Genomic DNA, 19416 nt, shown 5'->3' on the forward strand with positions numbered 1-19416 from the left:
GATAGCGCCGGCGGGCCAAGTTGGTGGCCAGACTTCACATGGAGCTGACACGCAACATCAGAGAGGTTAAAGGTCGTAAAAGGCAGTCTCCCAGACACACGGGCGGGACTTGTCGACACCTTTCACTTCCTGCCACTGAAGGGCGCTTTTAATGAACCGCTTCGCCGCAATCGGGCCGAGGAATTCAACAGTTTTTCCGAAAGGCTGGCGGCGGGGGGGCGGGCGGCGGTCGCCATGACGACTGAGGGCCTGTTTGCAATTAAGGAGGAAGCGGCATTCCACAGAGCGAGGTGAGAGGTCGCCGTTTCTACGAAGTCCGGTAAGGTCACGCGATCGAAGTCGAGTCCTCCGCTACTAAAACCGCACTCGTGTGTGTGCGCGTGTGTGTGCGTGCGTGTCTTAACCGAGCAAGGGCGTGAGGTCAGGCAGTCCACGGAGTTTCAAGTCCAGCAACATCTGAGCCAAGGCTTTTCCCTGCAGGAGGTCCACACTCTCAATACATGTTGATTGACAAGCCACCCCATGGGTGCATGCGTCTTACCTGGGGGTCACTGCGCAGGGACGCCACACCTCCCCCACCAAGTGAATTCTTCAGTACAAAATTCAGGCCGTTGATCCCTGGGAGAGTGTATCTGCGCGCACACCAAAAACACATGTAACCATGGCAACACAAATGAGTTTAACGCAGTGCTCCTCAATTATATTTTAAAAAGTACCCCCCCCCCTCGATACAGCGCATAAGCTGTGAGTTTTCATTTTTGGGGTACAAAAAAAAATAACTTCATGGTCATGTAAATCCTTCATTTTTTACCACTGCAATTCAGTTCTAAATCTAGTTTGTAAAATTTAAATTGAAAAACTCTTGGTCTTGATCCAAACTGTATTTTATAGTAATCAAGAAGTATTTCTCTCCCCCATTCTTCAGATAGTACTTTCCACAAATCATCTTTATTATTCATTTTGGATTGTCTATTAAAAATGTTTGATTGACTAATCTGATTTGTTTTACTGACATTCCCTTTAGCGCAGCGCCATCTAGTGCATGCATAGCGCAACCCCAGGCACGACTGTAGCTTCTATTCTCTGCACCTTATTATGTGGTGCACCATATTTATATATCTAAAAGCAGTTTTAAAACAAGTCAAACGTTGAAGGTGCGCTTTATAATCCGGTACGCCTTACAGTGCAGAAAATACGGTGTGTGAATAAGATTAATATCAACAAAAATTGTATAAGATACCTAAAACTGAATCCTTTTTAACTAAGAAAAGAAAAAAGCAATATAAATCAAATTTCAACAAATGTTGACCACTTTTTTACAGTTGATATCGGTCATAGGTTAGTCTAAAAGTGAAAAAAAATAACCATGTGCATCAAAGTGCCTGAAAAAAGAAATAATATTATGTCAATCCTTATTTTATTGCAATTATATTTCACATAACGAAATCAGAGGGGCCCACCCCACAATTTGAGAAGGACAGGTTTAACAAGACTTTAAACGCACACTAATGAAGCGCCTGTGACGGCCATGTTGCATTTTATTGCCTCTTTTACGGCTCTTCGTTGAGCAAATTGCTAACACATGCTTAGCAGGTAACCAACAGCGGCAAAGTGATCAAATGGAAATACTTCACCGCTGTAGCTATACAAAGGCAGTGAACTCAACTTACTTCAAAATTAAAAAAAAAAAAAAGCAACTTCCAGCTGTTTAACGCTGTTTAAGTTTATTGTTCAGCTGTTTAAGTTTATTGTTCAACTAAAATAGCAAGCTTAGTCTTTCAGTCTGCTAGCCAAATGCAAACGCTAACGCAAGCATCTATGTTGCGGCGCTATAAGCGACGGACTGAACACAAACGGTGCATTCATTAGCACATGTACTCATTCAAGCATTGTTTATCATCTGCAAAGAACTGCTAATTCGAGTGCCATGCAAATCGTATGAAAGCAGCAGAACAGTGTTCCAGCAGAACAGTGTTCCAGGGATAAACAATTTTACTCTTTTTTTTTTTTAATGTGTTTGGCTAAAGGAGGACCTAAAAAGGCGGGCACAAAATTAATTAAAAATTAATGTCCGAACTCTTAAAAAACGTGAAAATATGTCCTTGGCATTGAATGAGTTAGAGTAATTGACTACTTTAGTACTTCAAAAAATAAAGAAGTTAATTGCCTTGCTACTATTGATTGAAAAAGCTGGAGACTTCATAACTTTATCATGATCCTCTCCGTTTTAGTAATATTCCTGGGTGTGAATGAGGATGGACTCGGACGTTGGTTCAGTCTGCTCGCTTCTTTTCTTGAACATAATGCCGGAACAACTTCAGCTGACACGAGCTGCTGCTAGCCGTAAACAGCCAAGTGACGTCCGCCCTCAAGCTTATCCCGTACCGTAATTATTGTAAGAATACGGCTGATATAAAAATGCACATTTGAGCGTCAAAACTCCTCTTATGTAGCTGATGGATTAATCTTCCTTGAAGGGTGTCAAACCTTCAAAAATAAGTTATCGTTTATAGGATGCACCCTTAATTTTGGCCTTTGTTTTTGGGAAAAAAAAGTGGATTACGGTATTTGTACTGGCTACTTCTTTGTCAAAATAGACTTGTTATTTTTGTAACATTCCCACAGAACAACACAAGGTATAACGAGGGAGGTAATGCAAAAACGTGGGGCCTTATAAGGCAAAAAAAAAAAGTGGCCACAGCTACGTGAAGAATGCAAAGGTTACTGTTCATGGGTTGAATTAGTACAACCTCTACAAATGTGTGTGTGTTTTTTTTTACACGACAATCTGAACTTCTTCTAATATATGCGATGCCGTTTTGGCGTTGCGAACACCAACAGTGGATCCTTTGAGCGCCAAGATTCCGTGTGGTGGCAGCGAGAGACATTTGGGACCAATTAGAAACAGAACATCCACAGCCTGAAGCAGTCATCTGCTTAGTCATGACGAGTCACGGCGGTTTGAGAGCGCTATTGCGGTTGTTCCTCGTGGCTCGCTCGCCACCCACTCACCGCGTCACGGCGCCGTGCGGGCCCGGCGGGAAGAGGTGGGCCAGGTATTCCTCCACTGCGGAGGAAGTCAGGTGTTTCTTCAGGTAGGGGAAGAGGCGGGCGTCGCGAGCGATCACTCCTGCGTGTGATGCTAACTGTTAGCTTGGTGGGAATGGAAAAAAAAACAAAAAACGCCACGCTAGCAGCTAGCATTTCTCACCGATATTGGCGGAGTCTCCTTTGTCGCCGCTTCTGGCGTAGGCAAGTTCTTCCAGCGTGTAGCTGTGCGGCCCGCTGGGAAGCTCTACAACATCGACACCGCAAGACTATGAATCGGACCGTGTGCTGCGACCTCTAGCGGTGGAAACAAAGACACACTTTTGTTTTCATGTGATTGAAAAAAAGAGTATCTAAAATTAGTATTAAATTAATTAGGTACTAAAGTAATCAATTTCAACTTTTGTTCATAATTGATTACTTTAGTACAATATTGCTTACTCAAGGCCTCAAGTAATCAATTACCTTAGTTACGTAAGTACTAAAGGTTTATTTTAGTGCATAATACAGTTACTGTTTTTTAGATCTTTCATTAGACAAATTTGAATGAGTTGAATACGATACTTTAATCTTATGAAACTTTTTTCTAACAATTTGATTGACTTTATCTTGTTAAATTCAGGGACAGTGGAAATCTTCAAACGTAGCGGAATACTTTTTTTGAATGGTAATTTGTGTAAGAAATTTAAGAACCACCGTTGAAAAATTACCCTAGTGAGGATAAGCGGCTATAGAAAACGGATGGGTGAATGGATGTCTGTTCCGAAATTCTAAAATACAAGCGCAGTGATTCTCAAATTGTGGCATGAGTACCACTTGCGGTATGCAGGCTCCCTCTAGTGGTAAGTGAAAGAAATACTTAGCGCAAAACAATATGTATAAAATACAAAATAAAACACAAATATTATAATTTGGTTTGTACTTGTAGAGAATTCTCAAAGTTTTGTTTTCAATTCCAGTAGAGTACAATTTTATTTTTCATTCAAAAGAAAAACCCCGCTGGTTTTAATATTTGGTACTCAAGGCATACATGTGTTTCAGATGAATTTTCTGTAAGTATATGTATGGTGATAGAAAGAAATTACAGATAATTGACATTCATTTTGTGTTACCTTGAAGGAAATTGTTATAATGAGATGTACAGGTCTTGATTTAAACGTTCCTTAAAAATTAGCTACTCATATTGGTATCGGTCCAAAAAAAAAGAACTGAACAAGCCTAGTTTAATGAACATTTCTGTACGTTTGTATTTGGATACATGCAGGTCACCATGGCAACCACCGCTCACCTGCGTCAGGCACTTCCTCTTCCGTGACATGGGCTTCCTGCTCATGCGTGTCAGGCCCCGCCTCCGAAAGAGACTCCACCCACTGTCCGTCCACGTGGATGTCGAGCCGGAGTTGAGACTTGGGGTAGTAGAAGAAGAGCGGCTTGAGGACGGGGGACCTTGGAAGACGACGGCACGGAGGTCACAAAAACGACACGGGGGAAGCGGCCATGCGGGTAGGTCGCACTCACACTCGGGGACGCCCGCCCACGATGCCGCACAGCCCCGGGGCTGCCGGCAAAGAAGCAAAAAGGTCACATGACACACTCGCTTGAAACCCAACGACGGCGGGAGAGGGCCGGTCGTACCCATGCCGGTCCCGGCGGGGGCGATCTCTCTGGAGAAGATCTCCAGCGCCTTCTTGTCTTTGTGGTGGACAGCTAACCAGAGGACCGCCTCCCTGGCATCCTGCGCAGCCAGCCCATAATCCTCGTTGGCATAATGAGGTCAAAGGTGAAAGGCGCGGGTCTCACTTTGTTGGAGCCGTTGGCGCCGTAAGTGTCCTCTGCGCCCAGAACTTGGATGTTGACGGCTGTGAAGTCATCCAGGCGCAAATGCTTAAAGATGCGTCTTGTCCTGCACGAGAAAAAAAAAAAGTGAGGGAGACAGTTTTGTTTTTATAGCGAGGGTTATGTTCCAAATAATACCCACGATAAGTCATATCCACAAAGTAAAGGTTTATTATATATATTGTTTGAATTGGATTTTTAGTTTGTTTATAGTGTTTTTATTATACATGCTTTTGTTTTTTTCTATTATGTTTGGAAATTATTATATGCTATATATTTTTTTCCAATGAGCATAATCCTCTTTTTAATTTTTTTTGTTTATCATATTTTTTTTTTGTTTTATTATATTTTTGATTTACTTGTTTTTTTGTTCACAGTATCTTTTATTTATATTTTTTTCATATACTACATATATATGTAGTATTTCAGACGCAAAACAAAACACAGAAAAGAACAACGTATTTGACTCTCAGGTGAGAATTCAGGATCTTACGTCGGCAACAAGCAAACCTTTTGATGATGCTCTCTGCGGTTCGGCGAGCCTTTTCCGCTGCTCTCGGCCCGCCGAGCGGACACACGGCGGTGGCGCGGAAGCCGTCCATGTAAGTGGCGCACACCTACAGGTGGAGCAAAAAATGGTGAGGTCTGCAATGTAGCTACGCCCCCTGCACCACATTCGTCACAGCTCACTTTGTAGTCACGTGGTGGAGCGAAGCCTTTGGCGCCACTCACACTGACGGCGCCGCCCTCGATACCTGTGTGCGCGTAAAACACCCCCCCGTCAGCATCAACATTCAAAATACGTTCCAATAACTTGTTATTGCTGAAATGGTCATTTGGGATCTCTTTAACAACAGCATGAAATGCTGCACATACCAGGCACTTCCTGTATGTTCACGCGGCTGAAGTCGCAGATGACGTCGGGCAGCACGTATCGCCGCGGGTCGCCGATCTCGTACACCAGCTGCTCGGCCACGGTGCCGAACGCCACCAGGCCGCCCGTCTTTGGCGGTTTAGAGAGAATGAAGGAGCCGTCGGCAGAACATTCCACCACCGGGAATCCGATGTTGTCCCTGCGGTACGGTCGCCGGGTTCACCGCGGCTCGGCGGCGGCATTCGGCGGGCGGCTTGCTTCTCACCAGTCGGGGACACGATGCCAGTCGGTGAAGATCCCGCCGGTGCTCTGGGCGCCGCATTCAATCAGGTGGCCTGCCAGACTGAAGCCCGTCACAGGAAGCAGTCAGCACGTCAGTCAGGCAGCACATACGGCAAAGAGTCACTTTTCTCACCTTCCGGCGGCCAGCAGGTCCAAGTCGGCTTTTCCCCATCCAAACTGCAGATTATACACAAAAGTGAATGAGTGGCGGCACGTTGTCACGGCAACCGCGCCACTAAAACCCTCATTACTTCAGAACTTACGGCGTGCGTGAGCGGCCCGAGAGCGAGGGCGCTGTCTACGCAGCGGCCTGTTACCACAATGTCAGCGCCAAGGTCCAAACAGCGACGAATGGGCAGCGCCCTGTGCATACACCCACACTTTAACGTACTTTTGAACGAGACGAGCATGCGTTAGAAGGTCCACGTACCCAAGATAGGCGTTCATGCTGTGCAAAGTTTTGGGCAAGTCGCGGCTACTGCCGTCATCTGCGATCCTGACTTCGCCGAGGCGGCTTTTCTGCGGGCGCGGGATAAATAAATAATGAGCTCACGAGTCAACATACACGAGAGCAGTCAGAGAAATCAGTGAGTCAAAGTCACAGTGAGTCAATGTCAGAGGGAGTCAGTGAATCCAAGTATCATAAGGTAAAAAGTGAGAAAGTGTGGTGTGTCAACAATTCAATGTCTCACTGTGTCAGCAAATCAATGAACCACAAAGTAAGTAAGTCTCAGTCGTACAGAGTCAAAAATGTCATAAGTCAGTACGTCAAGTCACCAAATCAAAACATGTTGGTGAGTCTAAAGATAGGGACAGGCGAGTCTCGATTAGGGATGCGAGTAGTCAATGATACCAAGTACCGGTACCAATAGTAATTTTAATTCCCCTATGAGAACAATGAAAAGCCTATTACATAGCATTTTTGTTAAAAACTTCAACATATTAATGGAAACTTTCTCTTCTTATTGTAATTTTTACATGATTGTAAAAGTGCTCCAAGCGGTCAGCCGATACTGCCATTGAGTGATGATACGGTGAAATAAGGCCAAGGATTCCTAGGGCTAATACCAGGTATCAGTATCAGTCCCGATGCCAGACTTATTTCAAGGAATCGCTACTCTCATTTTATGATCAAGAGCAAGAAACTAGGAATTAGAAGAATACACAATTGACATTGATTTCTTACAGTTGGAAGGAAAATTGCTTTCATAGTAATTGGGATTACTTGGTATCAGTATCGGCAACTAGTTAAGAATTGAGTACATGTACAGGTATTAGTCTGAAAAAAAAAAGTCAATGAGTCTGATCACAAGAGTAGGTGAAATTCATTAAGTCAAAAAAGTCAGTGAATCATAACACAAGGGTCAAAAAGTAAATAAGTCAAAGTCACAGTGAGCGAGTCAAGTTTTAAAGTAAACGAGTCAAAAGTGTCATGACTCAACCGCTCAATATCCAAAGGCAGGACGACTGTGAGTCAACAAGTGAGTCAACAAGCTACAAATCCGAGTCGAATAAGTTGGGATGGATAGGAGCGTTCCTAACCTGGGCCATGAGGTCATCACCCGTCACCACAGCGACCTTAAGATCCAGGCCGGCCTTCTTGACCACTTCTTGTATAGCCGCGGCGCAGGCTAGCGGGTTCACGCCGCCAGCGTTACTGACCACGCGCACACCTACAACGGCAATACCGGTTGCTGTGGAACCGCCTCCGCGTTGCTATGGAAACAACAGACTCACCTTTCTTGTGGATGTCGTGGATGGACGGTGCCAAGGCCGCCTGGACAAAGTCTGGAGCGTAACCCAGATTCTATGAAACAGCGCCAGCATTTTGATGTCTGCCAGATAACCTCAATCACACGGTCTGCTTTACAAACACTTACGGGTGCTTTGGCCTTGGCTGCTGTAAGGAGCGACATGGTGATCTCACTCAGGTAATCGAACACCAAGAAATCCAGTTTCCCGCCATGGATCAACTGAGGCACTGTGTGCACACATGCAAGTGTAAAATAAAAATGGGTTAAGTTTGTATTTGCACGACGGGCGGGCTGTACCAGAGGTGGCCGTGTCCCCCCAGAATCCGGAGGCACAGCCGATGCGGATCGACCCCTTGTCACCACAGGTGTCCGTCAAGTGTCTGGTGTTAGCGGACCAGCTGACGCGGGAGCGTCTGACACACTTTAGCGCCCCTCCACGACACACCAAGCACGCGAACATTCTCGACACGGACGACAATTGAATAAAAATGAAAACAATAACAAAAACAAAAGTTGGTAACATGAAGGTGCTCTCGTAGAGCGAGGCACTTCCGGTAAGTCTTCTTCGATGTTTTTCAATGTAAAGTAATAGCACCCCTTGTGGCTGCATCTGACAAGGAAGAACGTAGTCTAAGGTATTTTTTAAAACGCTACAAACAAACCCACTATATAAAACGACAAATTTTTGTTCACATACATGGGTTGCAGACCACTGATAAGGCGTACTTTCACTTCTGTGCTCACGCAAAATACGCTCGGGCAGAAACATGCATCTATGCACTAAATAAAATAAACAAAAATCGCTTTAGATTTTTATTTGACTTATATTTATGTTTTTTCCCCCTCAGGTTGGCAGTAATAAAAGAAGTCAATGTGTGCAATGCATTACAGTAGTATGTTTGTCCACTAGATGACGCTAAAGTAAAACAAGTCAGGCGAAGCTTTTTTTTTTCAAATTCATTCAAATGTACTGAATTTTTGCGGCATGCTTGATTTACGAGGTTTTTTCGTTTTAGGCAAGCTTTCGTGTGACTCCCAGAACTCCTGCTGACTGGCCAACTGTACTTTACCCGCCCTGTCACGTGGTGACGCTGTCTGGCACTTTGCAGTGCCAGGTGCGCTACCAGGCTTGGGGGTATCTTTTATAGTTAAAGTGGCACGATGCAGACGCGGGTTGGGGTTGGCGCTATGTCGGTTCCGACTGCGCAGCGAGCTGAAGAGCATGGCGCAGCCTGCCACTGTGCAGCCGTGTTTGATCTTGAGGTGCACGCCGCTGTGGTGGATCTTCAGCGTTCCTTTGTGAGGAAAACAAAACAAAACAGTGTGACATTCCACGACCATCACATTACAAGGTCACGGCTACCTTTGTCATAGAAGGTTTTCCCACACAGGGTGCACAAGACCCGGTCTTTGTGAGGCCATCGGATGGAGTAGAGGGGGGAGGTACCGGGATGGAGCGGGGGAGGAGTGGACCCAAGGGAGGAGTAAAAAGTTGGATGGAGAGAAGAAGGAATAAAATGGAGGCCAGGATTCCACAAGGCTCCGCCTACCTGATCCAGGAAGAACAAAAGTAGGTAAGTTATAATGTCACGCCGAGGTCAGAAGATCACAAGCTTTTCATCACCTTGGCGAGGGTGGGATTTAAGTTATTGACAGCCGCCATGGCATGCACCTTAGGTCGTGTCTCGCCAAAGCACAGGAAGTGTTGATGAAGCAGCAGATCCTCCTTGGGGTTCCTGCGGCTTTCCGGGAGGTTGTCAGGAACGGCGCCAACAAGCGGCCTCCGGTCCTGGAGGAGACAGAAAGTGAGCTCGGATGAACACTTCCCGGCCTGAAGATTTCATTACACCTTCTGAGCAGTCCGCTGATTGGTGGACAACTTCACTTCTTCAGACATGCTCACACGAAGTCCTCGTCGTCTTCTCGTTCATCTGCACGCCGCTTGCTCCTTTTCATCCTTTTCTTCACCCTACTTGACTCCGCCCACTGGGCTGCGATTGGGAAACGGTGATGCTGACCAGCAAAAAGCACACAGGCTGAGGAGCGCCTGCGGCTAAGTCTTTATAAAGTTCAAGTTGGTGATAGAAGATGACAGTGAACGTGACAAAATGTCGGACTTTTTTTTTTCCTGCGACAACTTGTTTGTCGCCCGAGGGCGAAACGCGTCAAGGAAGCCGATTAGCGCCATCTCGCTGTCAAAGCGCCTCTCGGGACCGAAGGATTACTATGCTGAGCCGCCGTGTTTCGAGGCAATGATCCACTGAGTTGATACTTCAATGATTCCGTATTATTTCTTTGTCAGGGGGATTAAGACTTTGATCCGTGTGCTTCACCCAGCAGGAAGGAGACATGTCCTTTTATGGGCGGAATTCTACATAAATCTGGTGGGACAAATTCAGACCATAGTGCCATCCATCCGTGACAGAACCTGAATAAAAATACGGGCGTCAGCGCCTCGGCCACTTTGTAAAACACATGACGTGTTTGTGTACTTGATATGGCTTTGAGACCAAGCATGGAAATTGGGATGTAAAGGCGCTCCGTCACCATGGAAACCAGCAACGATGTCCTTGGAAGTTCGTTTAACCTCACAATTTGCGATGGTGACTGACAAAAAGGATTAAGAAACTTCCATTTGGTCTGCGTGTAGCCTCAGGGCGTGGACTCCTTAGTGCTGACGCTTCACTTGACACTTTTGTCTGATGAAAACTTTGCACATACAAAAAAAAATAGATAGGGAAAGCATAGGGCCGTTTTAACCTTTTTTTGTTCCACAAATCGGTAGGTGTCCAGATAAAACGTTTTTCACGTTTTCCAATATCATACAGACACACGCTTGCATTTATTTTTTTAGACTAAAAAGGTTAATGAGACTTGAGCCTATTGATAAAAAATAGTCAGCAACATCAGGTATGAGAAAATAAAGACCCATTTATTCCGAACATTTAGGTTACATAAATTGAACCTCAAACATGAGAACGTACTGCACTTGAGGAAAGTAAATCGGAGATGTTCAATGGGGCTTTTTTTCAGACCATTATGAGTACTCTATTGAGTACTATTTGTCGGTCGTCATACCAAATACCGATACCACTAGTCTAGTACATATAACATAAAATTCACCCCCAAAATCGCAAAGACTTAACGATGTAAAAAGTAAAATCAAGTTCAAACATTTAATCCTAGATTAGAACTAGATGTTTTGTTTGTTTTACTAAAAGAGGTATAAAATTGTCTAAAGTATGCAATACTTTAAGTAATAAACTACTTTAGGTATTTATTATTAGTTTATACATGTCTACAAGCAAAAACACAAATTGGCCACAAGTGGGCATCTGGCCCATCTGGCGAGTACTATAAGACTGGTATCGGCACTGGCGGCAGTACTTGATCATCTCCAAAAAAAATACAAAATAAATTAAAAGACCCTGAGAAATAACCCTCGTAAAAAAATATAAATTGGAGATTTTGGATGTCGACCGATAGAATCCATTACTGAGTTGTTTTTTTTTTTACCAGATGGATAGTTCAGGTATCCAATATTGAAACTGGATCGAAACACCACTTAAAGTAATTTTCACATGAGATTAACACAATAATCATACTAATTATCTAAATTACAAACATGTTTACAATTTGTCTTCAAAGAGCTAGCTCAATTTTAGGATATTGGCAGTTAGAAAATGACACCCAAGGTTTGTCTTTTATGTCCATTCCCACTCCAAAAATTAATTTTGGTCCTTGTGGAAAAAAAATCTCACTTTACTAATTCAGAACACAAACAAAGAATTTAGGGTTTCTTTGACAACCTCTGGATTGAAACGAAAAAATCTGAAACCTGGGACCAAATTACCCATTGATTGGGTACCTCTGACCTGGTCGATGACCTTTGTGACTTTCACTTCCTGGACTGGGTTTCTCATTTGATGCACTGGAAGAGGGACAGTTGGACACATCCTTGCAGTGCCGCGCCGCCTTCCTGTTGCCGACCATGTGATCTGGGCGCCTGCCAGCCACGCCAAACAGGAAGTGAATGACGGCACGTTGCATAGGAAGTACTCCAGGAGATATGTTACCTGTCGGCATCCTCAAAATATCGCAGTCGCCCTTCCAGTCGCCGCCTCTCTTTGTCCACACGTGACAAGTGCTTGCCCAGAATCCTCAGCGAGCGTTCCTTTCGTCTCAAGCGACGTCGAGCCTCCGCCAACGCCTGTGTCAGAACAAAGAAGAACTATAAACATCTTGTCAGTGCTCGTCAAAATGCACGATACCACACACCGATACCATTTCACTGGCCTCGCAGTCATTTTGAGCGGGACAGTGAGAACATGTGAGAACACTATGCAAGTTAAGGAATGCTAAATGATATTGGTAGTTACAGTATAAGCCCTGTGGCCCACGTGATCACATACACGCACGCACGTACCTCCGCCAGGCGGCCGAGCGCACGGTGGACTTGGTTCCGCTCTGTGGCGTGTGCATTGACTCGCAGCTGCAGAGTGTCGCGCTGTGTCGATTGCTCCAAAAGCAAGGCGCGAGCTTCCTGTTCTCCAGTGAGTGCCTGGCGGAGGTCCGCGCACACGCTGTGGAAATGCTTTGCTGGGACCTACACACACAAGTTAAAGATCGATGATCTGTGATGTTTATTGCTTATTTTTGCTGATGTTACTATCTCATGACTGTCAAATTTGTTGTTTCATATCCTCAAATAGACTTTAAATGGCCAATGCCCATGGAATTGAATTTCAGGAAAAATATTTATGTCACGCGTTGTCATGAGGAAAGGGGTATTTATCTTGGGGGGAAAAAAAATACCATGAATATGGGAGTTAACAACAGGTACCGAAACCAGCGTTTCTCGAATCGGGGTGCATGAAGGCACTTAAGGGGGTATGTGATATTTTAACATGGATTCTTAATGGATTCTAATTAATCGCGACAGGAGTAGTAGCAGTATTACTTTCAAATTTAGAACAAATTGATTGGAACATAAAACACCTTATTGTTAAATAACTACAGTGACTCCTTTGGAAGAGGTTGTTTACATTTATTTTCTTAAATCATATGCGTTTGTGTTCTTACCGTACTGCAGGTGTCCTCCCCGCTATACTCTGTTCTCCTCAGATGGGCCACCTGCAGCCTGAGGCTCCGCCTCTCCAACTCAGCCGAGTGCAGTTGTTGGTTGAGGAGCAGGAAGTACTGTTGGAGGCGGGACGCCAGCATCTAATGGGACGATGCATATTGATGTTAGATAAGGACAACGCTTGACGTTCATTCAAATAAAGCGAAACCTTCAAGTCGCTGGGGGACAGAGACCGCGGGATCATCTCACGCAGGATTTCAGGGACGGATTCCGATTGGGTGACAATCTCATCCAGAAGGCGGGCCAATCCAGACCGCGCTGCCGACCTCACGCGTGTTGGGGAGGAGGCGGGAGGAGGCAGGTCGGCCATGCAGGTCAAGATGGTGGAGGACAGACGTTTGGAGCGAAGCCAGCGAGCGCACATGGCGTCGCGACATTCACCGACGCCGTCTCCCATCAGAGTTGCCGTTGCGACACACGCCACTGGACCCGCGCGTACCGTCTCTAGCCGAAACAACTCCATGCTCCGATTTCCCATGGCGCGCCAACGCCTCAGCACCGACACTACGCACAAGTACTTCCTCCATCGCCTCCTGGCTGCCGTCCCCTCCGCTGTCTTCTCCTCCGGGACTCCGCCCAGGGCGGCGGCCAACTGCCTTAGGTCCTCCTCCAGCTCCTCCCTCGCCGCCAAGCGCGAGACCAGAAGATGTTTTTGCTCGACGAGGCTGATCAGACGGCGCCGGGCGTCCACCATCGTGCCGGCAAGGAGCGCGCACGCCGACAGGAAGGAGTCGGACTTTCTGCGGCTTAGCGAGAGACGCTCCTGGAGGTCAATCAATAAAGTGGTTGAAATAAAACAACATGGCTGGATTGCGCCAACTAGGTTAAACTTTAAAATCAGATAAACCCACGTTCTCGATTTACTGTGTGTTGTGGTTGTGAATCAATTGACAGTTGAGGTTTGATTTTAATAAGGTGCATTTTTAGGTGGCGAGAGTGAATTTCATCATGAAGATGATTTAAAAAATACTAATGATTTTTATACGTCAAATATCGCGTGCTATGCATTCCTTATTTTCCCATTCATTGCTTTTGTCAATTTTCTTGACTGCCATACGGGGCTATAGCTAGAAACTAGCTAGCAAAAACAGCTAGCAAAGTTACCATTTTTGATTGAAATTGTCATTTAAATTCAGATAAAGAAAATTTTACTAAACTGGAATCAATTTTGAATGGTGCAACAGACATAACATTACCCGCAGCTGAGTAACGGTGCGCATGTGTCTGCTGTTCCAGTCCTCGACCCGCTTTCTCTCAGTCTCCCGAACACGCGCCACCATGAGCTTGTGACGCCGCTGCAGCTGGTGCAAGCGTCCGCTCGTTTCCTCGCGGGTTGCCTGCAAATGCGCCACCTGCGCGGGTATTAAATTAAATCTCAAAAATTAAATTTGAGACTCTTTCGACAACCTCACCTTGTTGCTGGCCTCATGAAGGTCAGAGGTCAGCTGCTCCACCAGATTGCTGATGAGGTCACACAACTCTGACTGGCTGAAAGTACCCAGCATGCTTTGTGGCTCTGCAATGACGCAGCCCGCCAGCAGGCGCTGATAGACGCAGTGCAGGAAGGACAGGTGCGCCTTTTACACACACATAAGGGCAACATAATTTCACATAAAACACTTTAAGGAACAGCCACAACTGAAACAAAGCACTGTAAGTAAAAAACATGACACAAAGGAAAACAATAACAACAATAGAAACATTTGAAATTGAATGTGAAGGCTAGGGGGAAAAGCCTGAATGAAATAGAGTCAAATTATTTTTATTGCATTTTTTATTGTATGAGTAATGTGGAATGACATACAATGGAATTGTTGAGGTCGGAAAGGTCTGATTTTTTTTTTTTGGGGGGGGGTGCTTTTATTTTAAACTTAATGAGCTGTGCTTGTTATTTCAAATGGGAAGGATGTAAATCTGTGTTTTTTGAAACCCCTGTCTTTTTTTTCAGACTAAAGACTAAAAACAGAATCCTGTCCCCTTTTCATATATAACTTACATAACATAAAGGCATAGGTTTTGCAAAGGAGTCACTGTGACACAATCTAGCAATAAGTTTCTCCATGTGCCACTTAATTTACTCTTATTTTGAAAAGAAAAATATCCTGTACCTGTCATGGCTTTAAAAAGCACTAAATTAGATTAGCTCATACATGCAGAAATCCTGTTAAAATCTCACGTACCCCATGACGTTCCTTTACGTACCCCGACGACGTAAATGTTGAATGTGCCAGTGGGAATGAATGGGAAATTCTCACTTGAAAATTTTTCAATTTAAGCAAATCCGTTAATTTTTGCATTGAGAAAAATGTAAGTACATATGTCGTAAATTTTTGGAATATGTTGTGAAGTTGGAAAGTGAGAATATGTTGAAAAATGTGGAAGGAGTTGCATTTTAAGAACTGTGGGTTATGGATGAGGGAAAGAATAAAAAAAGTTAGTCGACAACCTAACCTCTGACTGCTTCTCGTTCTGCACGGACCAATCGCGGCTCTCCTCTTGGAGGCGGGCCACTCGCTCCTGCAGCTGGACTAACAACTGTTGAGCCTCCTGTAGCGCATGAATCTCCTTTAGTCAAAGCGCCTGGCCCATCAGCCACACTAGTGAAGCTTTGTTTACTTGAAAACGTTGCTTCTGATGCGCAGCCACACGTTTGAGGGTCTGCTTCTCCTCGTTCAGTTTCTCGCCCGCCAACAGCAGATCCTGGACCTGCCGGATCACACAACGCTTCTTTTATTAAGCCTCTCTCAAATTCAAAGAGCGAGTTCTGGGCCTGCCTAGACAAACCGCCGTCATTGCGGAAGAACTTCACCTGTTGCTCGGCTGCTCCCTGTCTGCTGAGCGTCAAACAAAGCAGCTGCATCACGTCAGTAGGAGGACTCCGCTTCCCATCATCCTTTGCACCTGCAAACGTGGATTGACGACAGGCGGGTGTGGCTTCCTAGATTGACATCCACACCGTACCTTTACTTGTGTGTTGTTGCAGAGCATCCCTGATCTCTTCCAGGAGTTTCCCACAATGCACCTCTCTCTTCATCGCCTAAACACAAAGAAAGTAATTGCCTCTTCATTACCATATTTGGCAAGGAAACACACCGAAGTGAGCCTATGAGTTAGATTTAGATACAACTAGTGCTGTGTTGCCATCTTGTGGCATTTATAAGCTAGTGACCTGTTCTAGAAGCAGTTGTGTGTTTTCATGTTGCCTTTTCCCCTCCTGCAGCCTCTGAGACAGGTCAGCGACGTTCCTCTTCTCTGTATCCAAGGCTTGGTTGAGGTCACATTTGTATTGCTTATACTCTGCCTGCAGGCTACACATGCACACGCGTCAACGAGTGAACACGTCATTTGTGTGTAGTGTATAAGTGTACAGACCGCTGCAGAGCTTGCTCAGTGCGTTGCTTGCTCTCTCTCTCCTCCTGGTAAACTCTTTCCACATTTCGGAGCTCTCCTCTCAGTAGCTCCAGGTTGCGCTGCGCCTCCTGCTGCCCACGCCGCTCCATTACCACCACCGCCTTCAACAAAAGTAATCAGAATGAAATCCCTCGTCGGTATACATGGTGCCTTGAATCCTGAGTTGACCAAATTGTAGTTGTACTGGTTAGTTGATGAATCGGGTAGTGCAGTGGTTCTCAATGGGGACACGAGTAGGTTCCTGCAGGTATCACTGCTCATGAGAAAAGCTCATGACAACAGAAGAAATTCGTACCTCCCCTAAACCGGCCCTTACACGGTGACCTCATCTACGGAGAACAGTGGTTGTCAGTGAGTGCGATCTACAGACACTCTTTGCATTTTGCATGATTTTGGCTCCTTCATTCACTTTGCAAACATTGTGAGGATAAGCAGCCAAGATAACAGCTGGATGGATGGTTCCTGGCTGGCGGCGTTGAACAATAAAATAAAGGGGGTGTGGCAGCCAAACAGTGAGAGGCGCAGCTTCAGTAAACAAGACGTTTCACTTCTTGGTTAGAAATATCGTTATGTTTGATAAGAAATTGAATCACCAATGTGCCAAATGTAATTTATATGCATATATTTAACTGCGAAAAGTATAAAAATATCATGAGCTTGGTCCTTTAATGCCTGCGATATTATTTTGTCTTCAAATTAAGAGCAAATTAATTGTAACATGAAGCAGACTCCAGTCCATTTTGTACATTGTAAACGGCAATATATAAGTTGTATTACAGCGACTTTGACACAAAGTTAAATGTGCATGCAACTCGCTGTGTCTCCATGTTGGCCTCCAAAGATTTGTGGCCGTATTGGCAAAGTGGCAAGTCTCTGAGGAGCTTCTTCTCTGTCACTTCTTCTACTCACTTGTATTTCCTTCTCCCGCTCCTTCTGCAAAGCCGTCATCCTCCTCTGTGCCTCTTCCAGTGCCTCTTTCTGATGCTGGACATACATAAACACCTTATAATTGAAACCTCCATATATTCCACGTATGTGTTTGTGTGCGAGTGTGACCTGCCTGCAGGAGTTGGTGCAACCGTTCGCTCTCTGAAGTCAAACCGTCAATCAACGCGTCACGCTCGTCAATTTCCTGCTGTAAAGCGAGCTGTTCCTCCTGTCGGGCCTGCTGAGTCATATCTAGCACCTTCTGCAGCGATGCGGCTTTCACTGACACACACACGCACGTAATTCTTTTAAAAAAAAGAACATTACTCAGCAGTAGTAATATGAGAGTATTATCTAGTTCAATTTTTGTCATAAAAAATTATTGGACTTTTATGCGGGGGAGGCTGGGATAGATAGACGGGTGAACAAATGAACGGATGGACAGAAGAATAGATAGATAGACAGATAGATAGATAGATAGATAGATAGATAGATAGATAGATAGATAGATAGATAGATAGATAGATAGATAGATAGATAGATAGATAGATAGATAGATAGATAGATAGATAACTTGATTTAGTAATGTTCAATTGAAGGTTGAAAAAATAAATAAATAAAGAACTCTTGTTTCGCCACCTGTGAGTGCTTTGTTGCTCTCAGCGGCTTGCTGGGCGTCTCTTTGGCTTATGGTCAGCTGGTACTGAAGCTTTGTCCTCTGAGCTTCTCCGTCCTCCATGGAGGCCCGGAGGCGAGTTAGCTCTACCTCCAGCTTACGCTGCTGCAAAGGCACACACAATCTTGATGACGTTGTCTGCAACATGATGGCTTTGTAGTGGACGTGTTGTGACCTGCTGGTTGTGTGTGGACATCATCTCTAGCTTTTCCTTCTCCAGCTGATGGATCCTCCTCCTTCCTGTCAGCTCACTGTCACAAGACGCTTCTTCGACTCTGTCCCTCGTTGGTTTCTGGGGGGCGTCCAGCTCCGCGCTGCCCGCACTCTGCATCATTGTCACGATCTCTACTGCCTCGTTCTGCATTGTATCTCCTCAAATGTCAATGTCTCCACCCTGAAGGTGTATTCCCAAAATGTTGCTCTCGGTAGCAAAACGGAGGAAAAAATAAACACTGACTTGCAGTCACTTCCGCCCTGAGTGAGAATGCTGTTTGGTTGCCTTGACAGCAGAACAACTGCTTAGACAAATGGGCGTCACACACTATCGCGTGTTCGGACAATGCGTGAAGCTTTTTGTTCGACATTTAATCCCAAACAAAACAAAGGGAACTCATCTGGACACTAACGCGACATTTGCTTTTTGATAGCGACACCAGGCGGAAGAAGTCCAAGCAAAGATGTTTTTCTATACCACAAACGTTTCGTCGACGAATAACACCCCACCCCAAAAAAGCACCGAATGCTCAGTTAAGTCGTAGAAGCCCATTCGAAGTTGAAACGTGTATTTAGCCGAGCGTCTCCGAACCACTGCAACGTATCAACAAACAAACGTCAAACTTCAGGAGCGGGATTTCGCAGAGCTTATTGGAAGCAGTACATTCAACTAAAGATTTTAAATTCGTGCTTAATTTTTACAGCTGAAACACACCACAATTCGGTGTTAAATTGATAATTTAGTTAGCTTTATTTACTTACTGCTGAAATCGAGCCTAAACTGTTTGAATCCGACGCCATGTTTGGTGACGTTACGTCATTTCCGTATAAAGCCCTGATTGGATGGCTTCTTAACTACTTCTGCTTATTGCGTGTTGATGGTAATATAAAATGTAATAAATAACGTGATTCTTGGCAGAATTTGGCTTTAAATTCTTTGAATATAATACTCCTCGTATTATTTTTTTATACAAAAGAGGAAAGAAAACTTTACTTGCTCTAATATTCAGTGCGCCCCCTACTAGTCTAAGCACAGCATACAGATGATTATTGCGTTCATTGGATACGATTTAAAACTGTAAAATCAACCATTTTTTTCCAACACTGAGAGGTCATTTTGCCATTTTCCATCTGAAAGACATGACATCGCAGTTGCTCGGGTAATGGAGCGGTGTGTGGAACGCACATACCTTATAATATTGAAAATAAAAAAAAACTTTAAAATGACTTCCGCTTGAATTATATGCGTGTT

General features: G+C 44.8%; 2 protein-coding genes across 3 annotated transcripts; both read right to left on the bottom strand.

Moving 5' to 3' along the window:
- Positions 1-120: 120 nt before the first annotated feature.
- On the bottom strand, positions 121-10655 carry LOC148428582 (uncharacterized). 2 transcript variants are annotated; one of them, XM_088409842.1, is made up of 22 exons: positions 9644-10638; positions 9419-9583; positions 9158-9344; positions 8092-9089; positions 7921-8021; positions 7778-7847; positions 7583-7713; positions 6471-6559; positions 6304-6403; positions 6174-6217; positions 6024-6101; positions 5761-5957; positions 5575-5639; positions 5395-5501; positions 4849-4951; positions 4684-4783; positions 4567-4606; positions 4337-4494; positions 3212-3295; positions 3013-3130; positions 542-632; positions 121-474 (listed from the first exon to the last, which is right to left on the bottom strand). In XM_088409842.1, the coding sequence occupies exons 4-22, from the start codon at positions 8561-8563 to the stop codon at positions 400-402; spliced, it is 2223 nt and encodes a 740-aa protein (XP_088265968.1). In that variant the 5' UTR covers positions 8564-9089; positions 9158-9344; positions 9419-9583; positions 9644-10638; the 3' UTR covers positions 121-399. The 2 variants fall into 2 exon arrangements, with proteins under 2 accessions (XP_088265968.1, XP_088265978.1); XM_088409852.1 differs by lacking the exons at positions 121-474; positions 542-632; positions 3013-3130 and having other exon boundaries at positions 3206-3345; positions 9644-10655.
- A 50-nt stretch (positions 10656-10705) lies between these two features.
- ccdc171 (coiled-coil domain containing 171) lies at positions 10706-18934 on the bottom strand. The gene is made up of 17 exons (XM_088409819.1): positions 18127-18934; positions 17915-18056; positions 17409-17557; positions 17258-17332; positions 16310-16449; positions 16107-16245; positions 15899-15974; positions 15747-15838; positions 15554-15643; positions 15389-15484; positions 14350-14514; positions 14134-14289; positions 13086-13700; positions 12877-13017; positions 12221-12400; positions 11871-12004; positions 10706-11800 (listed from the first exon to the last, which is right to left on the bottom strand). The coding sequence occupies exons 1-17, from the start codon at positions 18313-18315 to the stop codon at positions 11644-11646; spliced, it is 2736 nt and encodes a 911-aa protein (XP_088265945.1). The 5' UTR covers positions 18316-18934; the 3' UTR covers positions 10706-11643.
- Positions 18935-19416: the final 482 nt, after the last annotated feature.

Source organism: Hippichthys cyanospilos, chromosome 1, assembly GCF_059441005.1.
Source record: "Hippichthys cyanospilos isolate Australia breed blue-spotted pipefish chromosome 1, RoL_Hcya_1.0, whole genome shotgun sequence".
Classification (NCBI taxonomy): Eukaryota; Metazoa; Chordata; class Actinopteri; order Syngnathiformes; family Syngnathidae; genus Hippichthys; species Hippichthys cyanospilos.